General features: G+C 35.8%; 1 protein-coding gene across 1 annotated transcript in view; it reads right to left on the bottom strand.

The window, feature by feature from the left end:
* Window positions 1-22,795, bottom strand: part of LOC129945193 (uncharacterized) — a 95,727-nt gene that overhangs the window by 492 nt on the left and 72,440 nt on the right. The window contains exon 4 of the mRNA XM_056054854.1: window positions 130-879. Within this exon, the coding sequence (XP_055910829.1) occupies window positions 130-879 (750 nt within the window). The remainder of the gene's footprint in view (window positions 1-129; window positions 880-22,795) is intronic.

Genomic DNA, 22,795 nt, shown 5'->3' on the forward strand with positions numbered 1-22,795 from the left:
TGGGAAAATATTGAAGAAATTTCTTGGATGTTCAGAGTTTCCTACATCCGTGTTATACGGTTATAAATACATACACATGTATCTCTTCTATTTCAAAATGTCTGAAAAACTTATCAGTATAAAAGTTACTGCTGCTTAATATAATTTGTGCAAGTAGGCCTTATGAATAAATCCTTTTGCTTATCAATAATATTTTCAAAGGGAATTTCATTGTCCAAAATGAGATCTTTGAATTTCTTGTAAAGAGCTTCAGCAGAACAGTCAGATTCAACTTTTAGCAAGTCCAGCAACCTCACAACGACTTTTCCGTCTTCATCGTCAAAAAATCGTACCATTACACACATTAATTTATTTAAGCAGATATCCGTGCTTTCATCAATCATAATTGAAAATTTGTATTTCTTTAATTTGTCGACCAATTCCTCAGTCTCTTCTTTGGCTAAAACATTTTTAATAATGCTGGTACACTTTTTTCTTCCCAGCTTGGAATTTTTAATTATTTTCGAATCTGTAACTATGTTCTTAAGAAGTGGATTCAAATGCTCAATAACTTCGAAAGCAACATTATGCTCGTCGAAAAACAAACTTAATTTTATTTCGAAGTTGCTTGTTTCTCGGTCAACACTCTGGACAGTTTGTTTTGGCTTGAAGAATGAATTCACATTTCTGGAGTTTTTAATTGAGGTAACATTTCGTTGATGCAATTTAGTTATAGCGTGTTTCTTAATTTTTGACTTTCCACAGTACAGAATCTTGTCACAAGCTTCACATTTGCATTTAAAAACATCATCCGTTTTGGATAACCAGCCCTTGAAGCAATCTACAAGTAGCTCCAACCAAGCATCGTTGAATCTTTGTTTTCTGTAGTTTTCTGTGCTGCTTTTTTATATTATCGACATTTATATTATCGAAACTTATTGAATTTGACACAAGCGACCAAAAACATAAAGGTGGAAGCACGTGTAGGGATTTTTCCCTACGTGTACCATCACTGGAACAGACTTAATTAGAGAAAATGAATAAAATTCTGTGCTATTTTCATCGATCTTAAGGCTGCTTTTAACAGCATTGACAGAAACGATGTTATATATAGCCTATCAACTCTGGAAACATCTTCGAAGATATTTGCTTCTATAAAGACTTTTATCAGGGTACGGCTGCAAGTGTCTTGGATGTTTTGTGTTTGTCAGATTTCTATAACACTAACAAAGGTCTTCACCAAGGATTTGTGTTAAGCTCTCTTCTTTTCGTTCTATTTTCAAATGATCTTTATGCTGAACTTCTAATCGATATTTCTTAAGATGATATTCAAATGAACGTCCACTTATGTATATTCGGATGATATTGTACTGTTATCAGATAATTCACAACAGCTAACTGAAGGTTAAGACTTACTGCACTCAATGGAATCTTGATGTGTCGGAAATAATAGATTTCGAAATATTGCAAAGATGGAAGAACAGCGATTAATAAAATAGAAGATTTAGGCTTTGAATATCAAAATAAGAGGGAAAATAAAGCTGGGTAAGGCATTGAACACTGAATTATTTGAGGAGGAATTGCAACTAGCTAATTTGAAAGAACATTGCTTGTAAAAATAAAAAAACGATAAAAACAAAGTGTAGAAAAACCTTAGGGCAAAAGAAGACTGTTTCTGCTTTTTTAAATATATGCATTTTCATGAAATTGATGGAATACACCTTTATATTATTTGTAATTTAAAAAAAAAGCAACTATGTGCGGAATATAGTCGAAATCGATTCTTTTATTGGAGCGGAACTCTAGCATCCAAAATGTGCAACTATCCAAGTCTAGCGTTAGAAACTACATGTCGTTCTGGGTAAGTATTAGACTTCTTGTGGTTTACGTCAAATCAACTGCCTCCACAGTTGTGCTGGTTTGCCAGTTCTTGAGTTTTGTTTTGGCTTTTCGTTAACTAATGGACTTAAATTGTATCCAACTTATTAACGACGGGAACGTATAAATAGACAAAGCATTCGGAAAGTTAGTCAAACAGCTATTACAAAATAATAATTTTATCATCTGCTCACATTTTTTCGAACTTTATCCGCCCCGTGGTAATTTTGCAAAATAGACTGAATAAATGACAGCTTGTTAAGAGAAATGTTGGTCACACAAAATGGCTGTTAGCAGCTGTCGAACTTCGAAATAATAAGATACTTTTTATGAGCCTTAGTCAACAAACTTTCAGAGTATAAAGGTGTTAAGACCGATAAAAGACAAAGGAAGTAGTCTCAAAAAATTAAAACTATGCACAGCACTGTCATTTATTCATCCATCAGAGAATAAAAAAGAGATAGCGATACAAAACTCGACACAACAACTTGCAAACTATGTTACCTGTCAAATGGCAATCGCATTAAAAATTGCAAACTCTATGTGACAACAATGCAGTAATGTGTCGTATCGGTTCGGTCGTTTATATGTACGAGTATGTTCATAATAATGTACCAATAGGGTGCGCTGTTGTTCGCCATCATCAGAGCTTGCCTGCATCCGCAGAGTTAGTGTTTCCAGACAGCAAGGTATTGACAGTGGATGTCGTGTTTGGTGTGACGATAGTGTCAAGAAGTGAATAAGATATCTTATATGTCTGCTCGATATTTGACCATTGTTGAAGAAAATGGCGCTTTTGTGTTGTTTAATCGACGCCATCGAATTAAGATAAAAAACAAAAGTTTTTGTTGCTATACAATGTGAATAGGATTCAAGAATAATTTTTTTAAAACCAAGGTTGTATCTTTAGCTGGAGTTATTTTTAACAGGTTCATGAAAGGAGATTTTTGTATGTTAAGTAAGTTCAAACCAAATTAAGAAACCACATACCTTTAATTGAAACTTTGTAAAAAAAGAAGTATAACTCGAGATTAGTATGCGTGGCGCTATGATAACTACTCAGGACTTTAATATTAGAGGTCTTGGGTTAAAACCAGTTTAGGCAATTTATAATTTTTTCTCATTCGTGAGCTACAATTGTTTTGTTTTTAATTATGAACATTTTTCAGAAGATTAAAATTTGGAGATATTTGAAAACTCGGTTTCGGGAAGAAAAGTTCGACGATTTAAGTCCCGAGCAAATCCCTTCGAAGAAGGTTTGACTAGGTAACAATTCGGTTCTTGGTTTAAAACCTAAACACCAATTCGTATAGTTAAAGATTGAATTTTGTTCTCGTGGTAATATTAGAGTTTTGTATAGGGTCCTTAACTCTTATGTTTGGCCAAACAATAATATTAGCAGTTCGCTAGAGTAAACCTTCATCCGATTTCCACTTAGGTGTCGTTAAGTGGATTGATATTTGATTCAAGGTAGGTGAACTCCTTGACTACCTCGAAATTACAGCTCCCAACAGATGAGGCTATGTTTGTTGATAGCATAAACTTTGTTTTGTTCTCTCTCACTTCAAGTTCAACGCGTTTTGCCTGTTCATCTATAGCTGCAAGAGCTTCTAAAACATTCCGATAATGCTGATATCGTCCGCATAACCAAACAGTTGTGAGCACCTGTTAAAGAAAGTGCCTTCCACATTAACACCACTCATGCGCAGTATCTGCTCTGAAGAAATCACATTAAAACGTAACTCTCCATGCCTGAACCCTGCACATGTGTGAAATAGCTCGGATGAGGTGTTACCCATTTTCTCGTTACATCTCGTATTTTGTAACGTCATGCAACATAGCTGGATAAGTTTTTGAGGTATCTCAAGTTCAGACATCGCCAAAAGAAGCTCTTGTCGACTTATCATATTAAGTCGATATAAAAAAGGTTGAGTCTCTACTTGAACTTCGTTGGTCTTTTACAGAATTCGCCTTAAGAATATTTGATCTTTCATTGATCTGCCTGGTTTGATAATAGTATTGCTGAAGGTACATAGTACGTTGAAAAGGATCTTGTAGGCAATATTTAACAGGGATATGCTTATGTAATTTTTGGAGGACATACTTAAGTACACCATTTTTTTAGATTTGGGGTATTAAGCTATTTGTCTAGTCATCGGGCAAACTTTCCCCTTCCCACACTTGGTTGATGGGCTGATGGTGATTACTCCCTACGACAACATCACCTCCATATTTTGTTTTTTTTAGGCTTATGGATGGCTTTCTTAATCTTCAATACTGGGAGCTGCAACGATTGCATTGTTTGGTCTCATGGTTTTTTCCTCTTCGATTATTTCGTTTACATTATTCTCAGACAGCAGCTTTTGGAAGTGCTGCTTACAATTACATGCCTACAATTTCCTGTGCATTGCTGACTAGGTTTCTTTCGTTTTGTAGAGTCTGCGAGCTGGTACTATTTGGTTTTAAACTATACGATGTACTAGAACCAGGCTATATCTTAAATATGATATGCTGTCAAAAATTTGGGTTAAACTTTTTTATATTATGCGGAGGATAGGGTTAGTAAGGAGAAACCGATGCACATTGGTTTTGAATGTCTGCACATTCTAACAAGTGGGAAATATTGATCCTGGTAAAGGATTCCACAATCGTGTAGTGCGGCTAAAGAAAGAATCTCTGTACTTAACAGTGCGTCCGAAATTGGGCTCTAGGGTAAACTGATGGGATTTCCTAGCAGTACGGATAAATAAAATAAATAAATTAGGTGGTGTAACAGTCCATGAAGAAGTAACTAGTAAGGCCTAGTGACTTACAACTCTCAACCATTTCTGTTTGCGAGAAATGTTGTCAGAGATGGAAGGGACCTACAGTTTATATGCTGAATCCGAACGGCTTATTTGGGAAAGCACTTTTTCATGACAAGAATAACTTTTGGAGGATTTGTCAATACCCGTGAAAGAAGTTAGGTGGCACAGGCAGGGATAGAACCCATAACCCCTTGCATGACAGTCCCACGCACTAACCATCACGCTACGGGTATTACGGTTTAATTGTTTAAGGGGAGGAATGCAATTAGCTTTTTCAATAGAGCATTGTTTAGAAAAGTAACGATGAAACAATGACAGGCATAAGACCTTGTGGCGGTGTTCAAGAGAAGCAAATGTCTCTGTAAGAGAACGATCTCCAATCTTTTTTAGAACTCTTTTTTCAATTCTATCCAGAAGACTCAAGTACGTTATTGGAGCACCAGCCCTAATATATGAGAGTTATACTCAAGTTTTGGATGAATAAAAGCTTTGTAAATTATAGCCAGATCAGAAGGGGTAAAAAACTTCTTGCATCGTCGGAGAAAACCTGAACTCTAAGCAGCATTTTTGGCTTTTTCAAATATGTGATCACTCCACAACAAGTGGTTTGTGATGCACATACCCAGGACTGTTAGTTGTTCAATCTCATGGATGCAAGTACCACTCATGGATAGTGGCATTGGGGGAGGGTTAAGCTTTTGTGAAAGTAGACAGCATTGAGTTTTCGAAGCATCAAGATCAGAAGAAATAAGCTTATCATACGCTGCCGCCGTTGGTAATGCAGATCTGAAGAACAGGGGTGAGCATCGAGTATGAAAAGCAGAGGGTACTGTCATCAGCGAAACAATGTATAGTGGGCTAGAAGTTTCAGACAAAAGACTATTTATGAATATGAGGAAGAGAGTTGGAGACAAAACGGAGCCCTTCGGCACACCAGCTTTTATATTGTGGATATCAGATTTGATTTAAAATCCCTAAGCCGTTTTTTGAAGAAGATATGACTTTACTAATTACTTAAAGTGAACTAAAATTAATCAACTTATAGTTGTTGGAAATTAAACTTTCCTCAAAAAAAGTAAAGGCAAGAAGTGTGCGGTTAGAAGTGTGGGCGGGTCACTACCATTAAATAGTTTCTTACTAAATTAAAATCATGCAAAAAAAGTATATTTTTATTTGTATGTACAAATAATTGTGTGGCATGTTTTCAATATGGATACAAAGACACTTAAGATGAAATCGGAATTTAATCATAATAATAATAATAATAGATTGATCTCGAGTACTACATACAATGTGTACCTATATTCTTGGTGTTGTGAGGAGGCGAATTGTGCCCACTCGCAAAACCTCGACAGTCGACAATCAAACGAACCTTTTTTGGTAGTTTATACCGCGCGCCATCCGTACGGTCGTTTTATCTCTATCGTGTATCTAGATACTTATCGATCTGTAGATCTTTTATCTGGCTTGCTGTTTTCACTGTTCCGGCAGTTATTCAAAGATGCTGCTTTATGCATACATTCAAACATACATATATCAACGACGAGGCGACGGTCGGTGCTGCTAAGGGTAAAGTAGTAAGTAGTATCCTTTTGATCTATTACTTAAAGATTTTTTACCAATCGTGCCCGTAAGAAGGAATTTCTTTCGTCCGTTTCGTCGGCCGCTGCCGTAGTCGCTGCCATCACTTTTATCTGTGTTGCATAGTTGTTGTCATCGCCCCAGAAAAGTGAGTGAGGCACGCGACGCTGTACTACACCACCTGTATACACGTTAAGTAGGTGGTGGTAGATGGCGCAACAACGGAACGGAGCGGAGTGTATAGTGTAAGCACTGCTGCGCTGTGATTTGGAGGTTTGCAGCTATAGCGAAGCTACTTTCGATTTTTATGAATGAAATCTGACCGCTGCTGGCTGCACCGCTCCATAACGTGACTCCATGCTAATGGACTGCAATCGCCAGCAATCTTGCTTGTTGTTGCGGGGATTAGATACTTTTCTGGCAGTAAAATGATAATTTTGCGGTTGGCAATTTATTCGAAGAATCTATGCGACTGGTCGGGTCGAGTCTCGTTGATGGCGCGCGAGTGTGTAGGTTGATGGACACACTCTGGTATACAGGTACTACCGTGGTGCCTCAAACGTACCCTGCCCTCTTCGTCATCTTTATCGACACCGTGTCGCGTCGGTCGCTCGAGTCGTTAACGATTGATTGAAACAGGTAAATTTTGATGGAAAATATATATTTTCAGATCAATGATGCAATCGTGTATCAAACTCCGTGGTGCTTATAAAGTTGGAAGTGCGTCGTCGTCGTGGTCGGCCTACGTTGATTTTGGCGCCGCCGCCGCCACCAAGTTGACATCAAGCCATATCATCAGCACCAGCAGAGCAACTTTGGTGTCTCTAATGATTTTCAATCACCTTGCGGTCGTGATATTGATTTTTAATTAAAAATATGAGTTCTGAATTGAGAAAGGGTTTTTGCTAGATGATTTTTTTTTTTAAATATCTGTGGGCAGACTTGCTTAAGCCTTATTTGAGTAAGTTTTGCCTTTTTCTTCTTAATTTTTTATAGAATCTTAAAGAGTTATTGAGGTCGTCTTCTTGTAGTGTTTCGTTCTTATATGAATAAGCTTGAAAAACGCTTAAAAAGAAGCTTGATTAATACATCAATATGGTTACATGCGTTACGTTATTTTTCGTTTTGCTTCGTTCTCCTATGAACTTTATGAATGTAGGTGGTTTATGAATATAAATTTATAATTTTTATTCATTTCGCTGTGAATTTTGTTGCTTAACATTAATCTTTTGTGTCAAATGGATTTCCGCTGCAGTATAAGTCTCATTAACTGCTGCTTTACATGGAGTAAGCTATAGATTAAATTACGATGGTTACATTTATTTTAATAGGGGTTTTATTGCAAATGCACACCACACCTACGAATGGGGAGGTTCTGATGTTTTTTTTTTGTTTTAATTTATTTATTTTTTTATGGGCAAAATTATATGAATCAATTAAACCACTCTTGCACTTTATTATAAACGGGTAATTTATGAATAAATAATGATAGAATTTATGTAAAAAGTGGTTGAATTTAAAATTCAATTAAAGTGTTGTTAAATATATTTACCATGTTAATGATGAAAATTATAATAAACGTTAAGAATATTGACTTGGTTTGTAATCACTGCCTTTGCCACTTGAAGTTTTTTACGGGCGATTTAAAAGTAAATACTCGAAACTTTTGGTAATTTGTTAAGGAAAATTTGACGAATTACCTTCAAGCATGACTTATAAAGATGAAAGAAGCCACATGTTTGCGGAAGGGTACCTATGAACAATCTTTTTCATCAAATTCTAACTTGTCATACAACTCTTTAAGCTTTGAAGTATTTTCCCACAGTAATACTATACAAAATTTCAAATCTTGACGAGAATCTTAGTCCTGATTTCTTATCATCATTTAGACTCCAAAAATGTGCAAAACATCTATAATATCCGTTGTTTGTCCTGTTTAATAAATCTATAAAAAGCTGACGCTTTCCAATCTCATGGAAATATGTCTTGTGCAAACCAACCAATAAAATGGCACGTATCTTTATAATTTACGTCCTGTATCCAAACTGTCATGTCTGTGATATTTTTTTTTGAAATTGGTTTTGGTTTTGTAAAATAAAATTAACAGTAACAAATGTCTTTGAGTTTACCACATTTTATATTGACCCCTTCGAAAGAAACCTACAAGTAGACTGCGCATTTACGGACTTTAGTAATGCTTTTAACAAACTGAGATACGCTATACTTTTAAGAAAATTGGACTTGATTGATAGATATTACAGTGTTGTTTTTCAAAACAACCGCTCAAGTAAATAAAAAGTAAAACTCTAGTATTCCACAGCGAAGCCATCTTAGTCAACTATTATTTTATTTATAAATTACCATCCTTCCATTTTACCGAATATAATGACATTATAATACGCTGATAACGTTAAAATAGTTCAAGTCGACCTTAAAAAACTATAGGTGGGTACGATATTAATTGTATACACCCGTAAATAAGTTCATATATTTTTTATTTTTACAATAAGCACACACTCAAAGGGATAATACTAAGCTTATTATATAGACACTAGGAAAGGGAGAGAGGGGTTGAAAGGAGGTGTCGGTGCACATTGGTTTTGAATTCTTGAATATTGCAATGGCTTGGAAAGACAGAGTGTGGCAAGGCATTCCACATTCGCATAGTACGGCTAAAGAACGAATCTCTGTACTTGACAGTACGACCGAAGTTGGGCTCGAGGGTATACTGATAAGCATTCCTAGAAGCGCGAGTATTAAGGTTGAACTGTTTAAAGGGAGGAATTCAACTGGCTATTTCTCTAGAGCATAAACCATTAAAATAACGTTGAGGGAGGGTGAGACAAGAAATATTTCAACGATGTTCAAGTGACTTAAATGATCGCATGATGGTAATATCACCAATCAATCAATACTGTCCAAGAGGCTTAAGTAAGTTGCAGGAGCACCAGCCCAGAAATGGGAGTTATACTTAAGCTTTGGACGTATATAAGTCTTGTAAATAACAGCCAGATAAGAGGGGAAAAAAAACATCTTGCATCGCCTTAGAAAACCCAAACATCTTGCGGCATTTTTGGCGACATCGAGTATGTGATCGTTCCACAAAAGGTGGTTGGTGATACACGTACCGAGAATATCGAGATGTTTAGTTTCCTCCATGCAAGTGCCATTTATGAACAATGGCAAGGGGGGTATATTCTGCTTTAACGATAGAAGACAGCATTGCGTTTTCGAAGCATTAAATTCCTCGCGGTTGCTTATTCCCCATTGTACAATGCTGTTTAGGTCAGAATTTAATGAGCTTATCATATTTTGTCGTTGCAGTTCCACATCCGAAGAAAAGGGGTGTGAATGTAAAAACGAATTTGAAAAGCTAAGAGTACTATTGTCAGCGAAACAATGTATTGAATTAGAAGTTGCAGACAGGAGATCATTAGTAAAAATGAGAAAGAGTGTTGAAGAGCATTTATTTTGTGGTTTTCAGACTCAAATCCATCCAATACAACTTGTATTAAACGATTTGAAACGTTATTACTAATCCAAGGAAGCAGGAATTCATCCAAACCGAAAGCACGCATTTTTGATAAGAGAGCCTGATGCCAAACCCTATCGAATGCTTTTGAAATATCAAGTGCAATAGTCTTACTTTCTCCAAAACAATTTAAAGATAAATGACATCACCAGTGGACCTATTGCTACGAAAGTCCTATTGTCGGTCATTAAAAAGCTTTCGATCTTCAAGATATTTCTTGAGCTGATAATTAATCAGCGTTTCCATCACCTTGGAAAGAAGGGACGTAATTGCAATCGGTCGGCAATTAGAGGGTGAGGAAGATTCGCCTTTTTTGGGAATAGGCTGGACAAATGCGGTTTTCCATCCGCTCGGAACGAGACCTGAGGAGTAGGACAGATGAAAAAGCTTACGCAGCGGTTTTGCCAGATTTGAAGAACACCTCTTCAGAACAATAGCGGGGATACCATTCGGACAAACGGATTTATGTATATTAAGATATCTTAGGACTCTCGCTACAGTAAGAGAGCGAAAAAAAGATTTGCCCCATAGAATCACCAACTCGCTCAAGTACAGGCGGAGTCATAACACTCACTTGTAGCAAACTGCATAGTAAAGAGATTTGCTTTCTCTAAGGAGCTAAAAAATGGAGTGTCATTCACAACGAGCGTAGGAACCGAGATAGATTAAGAATTCCTATTTTGTTTTTACAAATGACCAACAATTTTACTTCCTTTGTGACATTGGAGTATTTTTGCCGTAATTTTTGGTCATGTAAAAATTTGTTCCGTAGAATATGGGCGTTTCAGGCCTTCCAGGCTAGTGTGAATATTTTCTGTCGAAATCCTGTGTCATTTATTAGATGTGTATTTGAGAATGCTGTCATTATCTGGGCCCCTCATTAAACAAAACATATTAATAAACTAGAAGGTGTACAAAAAATGTTTTATATTTGCCTTACGTTTGTTTCCATCTTGGTTTATATTGGTATTCCTCCATTCACCAATATTAGAGAGTATTAGCATTTCTGTGATGTTATTTGAATCTTAAATGGGTCTCATCCTCATCACTCCCGAATTGCTTAATTTTACTGTTGGTAGCGGTAATCTAAGAAATAGAGTTCCCATTCGAACAATTTTAAGTCTATCCAACTATTGTACTTATAGTCCAATTAACCAGTTAATAAAACAAAGAGATTCTTCGGTTAATCGTCAATAAACTCCGGCAAACTCAGTCTTGAACACATCTTAAATAGATGTCTTGTACTTACTCGTATTCCATTGTCATGGAGAAGAAAAGTCAAAGTTGCATTTACACCCAAACCTGGTAAGCCCAGCCATGTTAATTCAAAAGGGCTGCGGCACAATACGGCTTATCATCATGCTTCTTAAAACCATGGAACCTATCATTGATATCCACTTCGGTCAGAGAGCTGATAAATCAAATTCTAATAAACAGGATTATTAACTTAAGACCGGCAGATCAATTTCTCCTCCTTCTCAAGTACTGAGTTTTAAACGAACTATACTACCAAATCTTTAAGCAAGTTAAGCTAGCCAACTAAATTCCCAAATCGATGTGGACTTGAGTAAATTCACAAAAAAACCGATTTGTCCACGTGTAGAATCTTCCTATATTAATGGTGTATAACTTAAGATCTGACATAAACACTTCGATTTATTTGAAATAATAAATTAAGCTGAGCATATTCCTGAGAGATTGAAAAAAGCAAAATTGGAACTATTTTCTTGCAAAGAAGACCATTGGTAATTAATGGTTTCTACATCATCTTATAACGATGTATACTGAGTATAAATTTCGGTTATCCTTTAATTAGAACAATATGGTTTCTTGTTCTAAATACAGCAACAAATCGTGATAAATTTGGCAAAGTCTAAAAACAGTCTCTTTATATATGAGATAAGTTTGATAAATTAGAAAGATTACTTACAATCGGCAGCAAATACAATCACTCCACTGATTCCAATTCTAGGAATTCTTAACTTCAACTTCATCAACTCCCATCCATCCAATTATTCAACAATAACTTTAAAATGAACATCACCTACGTTTGTATGTGGACGAATGTACCATTTTTAGCAGACTTTTTTAAACGTGCAGCTAAATGCTCCAAAAGTCTTGATCTATGCCTCTTCTTTGTTATTCCAAATCATTGTTCCAGACAGAACTTCTGGCTATCAAAGTGATCCCCTCTTGTCTAAGAGATAACTTAATATCGAATACCGATACACACGTCTTTCCAACTGCCATAAAATCATTGGACATTTTCTATATAAATTTACAAAACAACCTTCTCCAGCTTTTGCAGAGAAATGCAAAATAGTTTAAGATTTTACTTTGTTGGGTACTGGGGAACATTTCAGAAAACTGCAAAGTTGACGAAGTTGTTAACAAAATGGAAATAATTTGCCACCCTTATCGGCATGCAAACTTATATCAGGTGTTTTAATAGATATCTCACAACTTTGAATTTAATTTTTGAAGGGATCTTTTTACTATTTATTCAGTAAACTCAACACCAGAATGATAAATTTCAACGCAAAATCATCTTCAGTGACGAAGCATTGAAGCGGTATTGGTCGGTTGAAAATCCATATTTCTAAGTTTGATGAGCGTGTTATCTCAAGAAATGGACCAAACGGTTGGTCGCCTAGTTAGTAGGATACCAGCGCTCAGAGCTTATATTGAAAGCGAAGAAGCTGTGTACCGAATTGTCGAAAACTTGGTGTAACGAATCGACTGCTGCAAACTTAACTGCGGTAATCATATGAACGAAGTGGAGTTGCATTAATAAATGTTTTAAATGTACTTTAAGCTTATAATAATTTTTTTCAAAATATCTCAAATGGTTTGGTTGTTAAGTCCTATGAGAAACAAACCACCTTTTTAAGAATGATACCGATGGAGTAAAACTACCAATAATATGCCAATAAAACTCGTTTGGCCAAAACTCTATACATAAACCTCCAAGCAGGGTTGCAAATTCTTGAATTTAAAAAATAATTCGTAAGCTTCTCAGTGACTTATGAATTTAATAAAAGCAAAAGTAAATAATGAATAAAAAACAGAATGTAATACATATATTAGTTGGTAGATTGGAAATTCTTAAAATTGTTTTGACTGCATAATTATTTAATTAGTAACGAAAGTAGTGTTGAAGCTTCTAAAAATCTTAAATGGTACTACCTTATATACCAGATTATTAATTTTCCACTTAAACATTCTTCTAATCTAATCAGAGTATTAGCTGGGTAATATTAGCTTTGGAATTATTATTTCTAAATCATAAGTCATTCACTTACTTAGGATCTAATTTTTTCCCAATTCATAAGCCCCTAACTAGATTGTGAATTAAAGTCAAACTTAAACATGCAAGTGACTTAAGCTTCTGCAATTCTGGCTCAAAGCAATTTATTTCTCTTGGTACATTTTTCTTCGTTAGGTTAGTTATATTTTAAATGTTTCTGATAAATTATTATCAAAAATTGTTGGTCACTAGAGAAAAAGCAAATTCCTTTTAAAAGACTTCAATTTTTATCATAGCAAATACTTTTGGAAAAACCGATTGCAATCAAACAGAAGTCTTCACACTGCTCCTTCATGTCGTTAATTTTGTATATGTACATATATTCGTACATATATTGTGCTAAAGGACATTACATTCAATCTCAAAAACCATTTCATTTACAATAAAACAGTAGGCAAGCTTCAGAATCAATCCCCTGGCGAAAAAAAAACAAAGATTGCCTTATCCTAAAACACAAAACGTTTCTTCATTTAATCGTTAACAAAAGTGCAAAGTGCGCTCCAGCCCATCATCGATTCATTCATCATTGCCTGTTGCCTCCAATCGAATCGTAATTGAATTTGACGCAAACAATTTATTATCCAATCGAAGAAGATACACGCGCGTCTCCACTGCAAGCGCGTGTTGAACAAAAAAATAACACAACAAGTACAAGAATCAAAAGTCCTATGAAAATACTCACATTTGGCGCTGGGGGATCGGCGGGTGGGTGCGGTGGGTTGGTTGAACGTGTCATCACATCGTCATCACTCTTCAGTAATGATACGAGCGACGAGCGAGTGCTGCTCCTTCTGCTGCGGGCATCTTGGTCTCGGCTCAGAGTTGAACATTTCCAATTTCAAAATCTAATCGGAAATGTTTGTCCGCCTCCACAGAAGTGACTTTACGACGATTTGCAGCCATCATAGGTGCGTTTCATAGGCGACTCAAAAAGGTCACAATCACCAACAAGCTATAGGGCCTCGGCTTTGGATTCAAGATTTCTTTCTTTTTTCTATTGTATCAATCGCCTTCGCCTATGAGGCCTGATAAACTTATCAAAAACGTCTTCCACATCCACTGTCCAGTCGACTATAGTCAAGCAAAAGCAACCGTGACGTTGCCTTGTCGCCCATCGAAGCCTATAAATCGTGGCTTCAAATGGCACAACCAAATGCAGAACGATATATCTGTCGTCTACGTCTGCCTCAAGACCTAGAATCTCATCAGTGCGCCCGCCCCCGCTCTGCGTCGCTGCCGCCGCCGCCGCTGCGTTATAACGTCTCTTCAAGTCAGCTAAGTACGTTTTGAATTTTGTTATGAAAGCTTCGCTCAGCGAGCAATAAAATTGTTGCACAACACACTTCCTCGGATGTCTCGCTTTACCATATGCGCAAATCTATACCATCTCTCACTCGGAATGGGCGACAGCAATGTGATCAGTGTGAGTATACTGAGCATAAGCACTCCGCAGTGTCACAGCCTAACAGCCAAACGGGTTCCTGTCAAGACCATGATGGCTTCAAATACAACGCAAAGAGGTGATGCGAGCTTGAAGAGATCACCTCCATAGAACTAACCCACAAACAACAACATTGAAACAAAAGTACAATTTTTAAAGAAAATTTCCATACAGCGCAGTTGACAGCTGAAACTCAGCTGGAAACGCTGTCAGTTGGCAGCAACCAGCAAGCACAGTGACAAAGATTAGTTTCTGCCACCTGGTTTAATCCACTGCACTCAAAAATAGAGCAACATCACGACGAGGGCGGCGGCGCAGCGTGCAGTATGAAGAGTAGCGTTGTGTTTCTTTTTGTTGGTCCCCGGGCGGTATTTTCTCGGTTTATGAATGGCGGCGGTGAATTCGGTGCTCGTCAAGAGCGTGTGGGCAGACTCATTCACTGCAACTGCGAGCTTTTCGTAGGTGAAAAACGATCGATGGGATGTGAAATTCTGTGTGTCTCTCGGTGCAGCTGATACAAATGGCTTCTGCTGTCCAAGCCAGCGAAAACGAGCTCGAAGCCTTGTCCTGTCTTTAAAAAAAATAAACTAGGTATAGCGGTAGACATATCAACATTGTATTTAGATTGAGGTACCTTCCAATGTGGGGGTGTGTGTAAGCATGCAATTTTTTCTGCTTAATTTGCACGCACAGCGGTAATGGCGGCATTTGTTCAGAAATCGAAAATCACTTTGACGTGTGACTGAACAGCAGCAACAGTTCAGTGTCGGCGGAGGTGGTTCTGGTTTTTGTAAGACTTATTTTTTAGCAACTTCTGGTGGGCAGTAGGAATATAATGCGAAGTGTGACCAGAAGGCAGACAAAATGCTAACGCTAAGGTGGGTGAGATTAACATTTTGAGTTTTGGTGCAGTGATGGAATGGATCCGGGAGAACACGTTGTCAAATGAAAAGTATGATCTTTTTATTTCTAGTCTAGCTTATGCCAGTACGGGAGTATATGTCCAATGTCCATGTTATACGAGCATTGTGGCCGTTTTTCAAATAAGATAGAGTGGATTGGTAATCGATTATATCTGCTAATTGATTGCTAGGGAATGGGCGAACCTTGTTGGGGTATGTTTTCTTTGTTTGTAGGTCTAACGAGAAATTTTAAAGTGGAGTCAAGAATTAACGAGGAATTTTTAAGTGGCGTCAAGAACTAGGCCGATCATTGTGCTTAATTTTTTTAATTACTTTTTCATATTTAAGGAAACCAGAAAAGACAATTTTTCACTTTAATTGTGTTTTTGGTGTTATTCTCAACTAGACTTCCAATGATGTTCCACTATTGCGTTTTTTTTCATTACCTTCTATGGAAGTTGCTATATTGTCAATTACTATGTATGAAATTTTGAGAAACCTTTAGGTAATCTTATGCTTTTGGAAAACAAGTTTTAAAATTCACTTTCGTGTTTACTCCGATTTTATCTGTTTGCCAAAGAGTATTTTAAATACACGTTTTTAACATAATTTGTACTTCTGCCAAGTTTTTAAAAAATTGAAGCGATTGACTCGATTAGACAAAGGATTTAATTTTAAAAGGTAGTATTTTTTAAACCGTCTTATTTTTGTCTGACAAACATACTAAAACGACAAAAATTGCGTTTTTTTTATGTGAAAAGCAGCCTAACAGGAAAAAAAGTGTTTTTCGAAAATTGTATGCTATACTAAGACTGTTTTAAGCTGAATATTGAAGTAAGGAGCAAAAGAAAATTTCATTTAAACCGCCTCAAAAAGTCTTGTTTTCTCTTCACATTTGAATGGCGTTATGACAGAAACCCTGAAGTCTTAGAAAGATCGAACTTAAAAGTACAACTGAAATGCCATTTACTAAATCTAGCCACACGGGTATTGTTTCATTTTCCACATGCATTTCATTTCACGCAAAACCCTTTTGTAGAATTACTAAAAATTAGCAAATTATTAACTTATCATAGGAAGTTATTGTAATGGGTCCGATTTGTCAAATTGAAAATGTTCACATTTCTCGACATTTCAATGTTCATAGAGTCGAAATAAAAGATTTCTTCGTACGTCCGTACGTTCGCGACGTTTTTTTTGTTGTCTATAATTTCAAGAACCAAAAGAGATATCGACTTCAAATCAATTTTGTTATACAATACAGATAATAAGGCAGAAAAATGCAGAAAGGGCTAAGAACAAAATTGCGTCGGTGGTTGTTTTTACCATAGCAGTTTAAAAAAAAGGTGAAAATTTTGGTTAACCTTAAATATCTCATAAACCAATGACGCTAGAGACTTGAATTAAATTTTATATTATATATTGTAACGTGATACCAAACCAGTATATTTTTGGAAAAAAATCCAACTAACGTGTTTTTTTATAAATAAAAAAAACTGAAAAAAATGTGTCATTTCATATCCAAAATAATTTTGTGCAACAAAGAGTAATGTTTTTGGCATCTGATAAAATTTTGAAAAAAAAGCTAATTGGTAGTTTTTTTAATAAAAAATAAAAACCTAAAAATAAAAATTACTCAAAGTTGGTAAAAACTGAATTTCCACTTAAATATCTTTTAAAAAACTTGAGATTTAGGCTTTTAAATTATTTTAGCTTATAAGAAATATTGTTTTTAACATTCTGAAAAATTTTGAGAAAAATCTAATCGACAGTTTTCTTACAAAAAATAAAAAGCTTAAAAAAACAATACTAAAACTTGGTAAATATTTACTTTCGACTTAAATAAATAAAAATAAATTACGTGGCGCAACAGTCCGTTGAGAACTAGGGACTTACAACTCTCAACCATTCCTGTGTGCAAGTTATGTTGTCAGGAATGGAGGGGACCTACAGTTTATATGCCGTATCCGAACGGCTAATTTGAGAAAGCACTTTTCCATGACAAGAGTTACTCTTGGAGAAATTGTCAATTCCTCGAAAGAGTGAAAAGATAGCATAGGCAGGGATCAAACCCAAGATCTCTTTCATGACAGTCCAACGCACTAACTCAAATTGCTTTTCCGAAAAAAAAATATTGTCTTCTTTTTTTTCGACTCAAAAAATAAAAATATTGTCTTCTTTTTTATTTCACAGACAATATGGTTTTCGATATTCAGTAGTTTTTTTATAAAAATCCTTAATTCTGTTTTTTTCATAAAAAAAAAATAAAATTTACAAAAACTAGTACGCAAATTTTGTAAAAATTGATGTTCGGTAAACAATTGTTTTCGATTGAAAAGCTATTTAACGAAACTAGATTTCTTAACGAAACTATTTCCTTATAATAAATAAATAATTATATTAATTTTAAAATTTTTAAGAATAATTCAACTAACAACTTTTTTCACCTAACACGAAAACCTACAAACTTTTAAGAAAGACAAATCTACAGACGGGATGGGAAGTTATCAGTGTGGTTCTCATCCCATCCTCTTTTTTATTTTTTTTTTAACACACAGTTGTATATTTCACATAAAGAACCGAACATTTTCACAATATATTACGAGTATTTAAATAAAAAATATCTTTTAAAAGAAATATTCATTCGTTTCCAAAATGTGTCACGGTCACTACCAAAAGTCTCTGATGTGACACCTGTAAGACTCAGCGTGATTTTTTAGCTATTATTTTTTGGCAACACAGGCTTTAGCAGCTGACGCACTGTCTTTCACTGTCAAACATATTCAGTTTGGTCTATAATTTAACCATGAATCGTCTTACGAGAACAACGCTTGCTAATTATTGAATTTTATTATCAAAATGCATTCTCTGTTAAGAAAGTTCATCGCGCGCTTCTTCCATTTTATGGTCAGTTTAATCGACCCACAGAAGTGACTATTCAAGCTATTGTGACTAAATCTTACACCAAATTTACATTGTTGGACATTAAACCACCAACACTCTAACGTAGAGTGCGAACTGAAGGAATTATCACAGCTGTATCGGCCAGCGTTAATGATAACCATCAATTATTATCGTCGCTGGCCGTTCGCAGCTCTGGGCTTCTGTTATTCAACAACGTGGAACGTTTTGCGGAAGGATTTAGGTGTGATGCCTTTCAAAATACAGCTGGTACAAGAATTGAAGCCGAACGACCTACTGCAACGTAAAATTTTTGGTGAATGGGCTCTTGAAAAGTTGGCCGAAGATCCCTTTTTTTAACCGAAAAATTGTGTTCAGCGACGAAGCTCAGCAGAATTGTCGTTTTTGAAGTGAATATCAGCCAGAAGCATTGGACCGTACTTCTTCAAAGATGATGCGTATCGTAACGTAACTGTGAATGGTGAGCGCTGCCGTGAGCTAATGTCCAACTTTTTTTTTCCCAAAATGCAAGAGCTTGACTTGCATGACATGTGATTTCATCAAGACGGTGTCACATGCCACACAGCACGCGTAACAATGGACTTGTTGAGAGGCGAGTTCGGTGAACATTTTATTTCACGTTCGGGAGCGGTCAATTGGCAGCCTAGATCGTACGATTTAACGCCTTTGGACTATTTTTTTTGGGGCTATGTTAAAGCTCATGTCTATACAGACAAGCCCGATTGTGGAATAAATTGTGTATATTAAACATTTCAATTGAAAGGTCAAGTTGTAGATCAATATTTGTGTATGGTAATGGGAATTTATTATTCTACGAATGAATTTGTTTTAGAAGTAATATTAGTAATTATTTGTTCCGACTATTTAGATCTTAACAATATGTCGATTACTACAATCATGATTCCTCAATGAAATCTTATCTTACCTCTAAATAAATAATTTAGGTTACACAACAACTCGTCGAGAACAATGGCCTAGGGTTCTAAAACTTTAAACCGTGTATTTTCAGGGATTAGAATTACTCTTGGAGGATTTTTCGCAAGATTCAGTACCTGTAAAACAAACTTATATGCAAAAAAAACAATCACGCTACGGTATCAACCACTGTTTAGTATTCCGATGAGGTTTTTCAACGGCGATTATCATTTCTTGACAAGAAAATTTTTGATAAGCAATTGTAAGAGTTATTAGAGACATTCATAATAAGACCAAGCGCGAATCCACATGCACTTTTTCGTTAGTTTTGGTCCATAAAAATATAACGAAAAATTGTTTAGACAAAATATAAGTCTGTCTATACGTTACTGGTATCGTAAGGATTGTACAATATCTTAATGCACGTTTTATCAAAAATATAGCTGCTGCAAATGTGTGGACTTGGAGATATGTAATTCAAACAGAACGTTTCAACAAGCTTCACAAAAATACCTATTCTGTTCTTATTATGTGTGAAGTTTCCTGGTCTCTAAATTAGGTGGCAATTTCCCTGGTCTCTACATTTCATGTTTTGGCATAAGTCAATTGTTATTTAAAATCGTGTCCTAAAGTGAATAATCCCTGAGCTCAAGAGTCAAGACGGAGGTCATTTGAATGTTGTCGTTTTTGCACCTAAACTCAAAAACCAAATTAATTAGAGCTGTCCAGCTACAAGAGCAAAGTTTATGTTGTATGGCATAGCTTTGCCTAAAAGTAAAACCCTTTCTTTTCTAGACCAAATATAAGTACTATAAATTACGTCAAACTATAAGAATTACGCATTTTAACATCTCTCTCTCTCTCTTGCATTGCGAGTCGCCCAACCCTCAAGCAATATAAATTACAAATCTCATAAACTCACATAACAAACAAGCTTCATTCATAAACACAAAGACAATTATTAAGTTAAGTCCCCACTCTTCATTTGTTACCTTCAAAACGACAGGAAGTTGCTGTTCTGCACAGTTTTTTATTTGTATCTTTTCTTCAAGCAACAACGAAAATATATCGCTTTTAATCGTGTGGGCCGGGTTGGATGCACAAATATGGCAAAAAGGTGAGAAAAGTCACGGCACCTCATAGCCAAAGTATAGCTTTATGAAGATTGAAGTAGGTAGGTTAGGTTTTTATTTTTGGAGTGGGTGGTTAAATATTGTGTATACGTATACATATACAAGACCGGTTGCAAGGCATAAGTTAAGAAAAATACTATTAACTTTTGAAACAGAAATCTATGAATGAAATCGAGTTAAAACGCGCCAAAAATTCATTCAGCTAGCAGCTGGTCAGAAAGCTCGAGAACCGAAGCACACATTTTCTAAAGGTCACATCACAATAAAAGTGACAATCGGTGGCGCGTTGTGGCGCACTTGATTTAAATTCGCTTCAAAAACTCCACATTACGTGCTTCGATTTAGTGGATCTGATTTGAATCGGCATTAATCTTTAGTGTTGGCGTTTTTGATTTCTAAATCGTTTTGACAATGAACATTCAAACGCATCCGATACAATGTGTGTAGGTTGCGTAAAATAGCAATAAAATAAAAGCCCAATACACTGTGCCAACTGTGATGCAATATGTCTTGTAAAAAAAATAGATACTCTTGAGGTTAATGCAGCTTGAAGACACAAGTTTGGACTTTTTTTTGTCAATCATTCCTGAATCTATGAATGAAACTGTCATCGACAAAAATGCATTACGTTGTGAGTCTTGAATCGGAGTCGATGTCAGTAGTTTTTTTTCGGAAAAGTCTTCACTTTCATTCATGAATAAAGTGATTTATCTTTGCAACATGTATGAATGAATGAATGAATGGGTTATAAAATGGGAATATAGTGAGACGACTGTTTCAGCATATTGGCTTGACAATATGCAGATTGTGATCGAATATGGAAATCAGTTTGGTTCAAGGTACTCAAGTCTTAACTGCTTGAGTGTTTTTCTGCCTTTGTTGCATTTGGTGTTAGTGTCTTAGAAATGCAGGTCCGGATACATTAATGTTTCATTTCAGCCTTTGAATTCAATTTATTTATACTAATCCGAAAGGTTAATTTTCTACGGACTTAAGAATTTCTCATATTATCAGAAAAAAAGGTTGTTTATTACTCAGAGGAAAGGTATCTACGACACTTATAAAGAATATTTTTTAGACGTCTGGTTTTGAATCTGCAAAACCATTTTTGGAGATTGTCTTTTTGACACCTGTCACTTCTTGAAATTCAGTTTTATTTTCACTAAGTTCGCTTTAAAAGCCATTTTACAGGGTTTCGGCTTTAACGGTTATGGTTTAAATAAATACAAAAATTGCATTTTCAAGGTCTGAAACTATTGTGTCCTAATCTTTCAACTGGCTCCAAAAGCAAATCTAATGGTCGTTGTGGCCAATTGTATAATTACCTTTTCGAGATACCCCATCATCAGGAATTTGTTCAAGCAATTTTGAGATGGTTTTGTTGCTTGTCTTGATATTTTGTGAAAAAGAAAGAAATCTTCAAATTGTGGTCATAAAGAATTCTTTATCCTAAATATATAAGTGACTACCAATCACATTGTCATCGCGAACGACAAGAATTTTGTTTGGCGCAAGCAACCAAAACCGGTTCTCCTAATTCACTCTATCATTCCAGTCCCGTTTGGATACATTATCACTGAACCGAATGAACCTTTCTCCGTCTTGTGCCAGTACTCGACTGTACGGGAGTGGCTGGTTTACGGTTCTTTGTCTGACGTGGTAGATTAGCGGAACTGACAATGTGTCTTGTATTAGACCGCACCTATCTAAGAAGCGGAACACCTATGGTGGATTTAGGTCACTCAAGCGTGGACTTCCAAAGTATTTGTCGTTCAGATAAAACGCCCCGAAAATCAAATTGTTATTCAAAGTCAAAGGCCTCGCAATTTTACTTCGAACGATTTCTATCACCAAATTGTAAATTCTGTTTTTTGGAGCCCCGTAAGTTAGAGTAAGAAGAGTCGGCTGGTTGATGTAGGTCTTGCACCAATTCTTGCACATATCTTTCGTAGCCCCATCCAACGTTGTCCGCAACAAAATTGTCTCTGACTTCTCACTGCTTATTTTCAGTTTTCAGTTGTCACAAAATCGCTGAATCTTGTCGAAATCATGCTGTAGAAGAATTCTAATAACCTTTCGAGTCGTTATAGATCATCGGCGAACACCATTGGCTTATTTTGACTATCAGTTGATAACGATGAAGTGAATTGGCGAATTAGGGCTCCCTGTTGAAGACTATTTTTAATACTGAATGTTATCAAAGAAGTTCCATTTCAACTCTTTCTACCTTTAAACATATCTTAAAATCAGAGCCCTATTAATGATCTTAAAACATTGCTGATAATCGGAAAAAGCTGTGCCTGGTTAAAGTTTTCCTTTCTGGTTAAAGTTGTTCTTTCTCTTTGTCGGTGACAATAAACCAGCATTGTTGAAGTGTGGTATAAATGTAAATTTCCCT

The sequence above is a fragment of the Eupeodes corollae genome, chromosome 1 (assembly GCF_945859685.1).
Source record: "Eupeodes corollae chromosome 1, idEupCoro1.1, whole genome shotgun sequence".
Classification (NCBI taxonomy): Eukaryota; Metazoa; Arthropoda; class Insecta; order Diptera; family Syrphidae; genus Eupeodes; species Eupeodes corollae.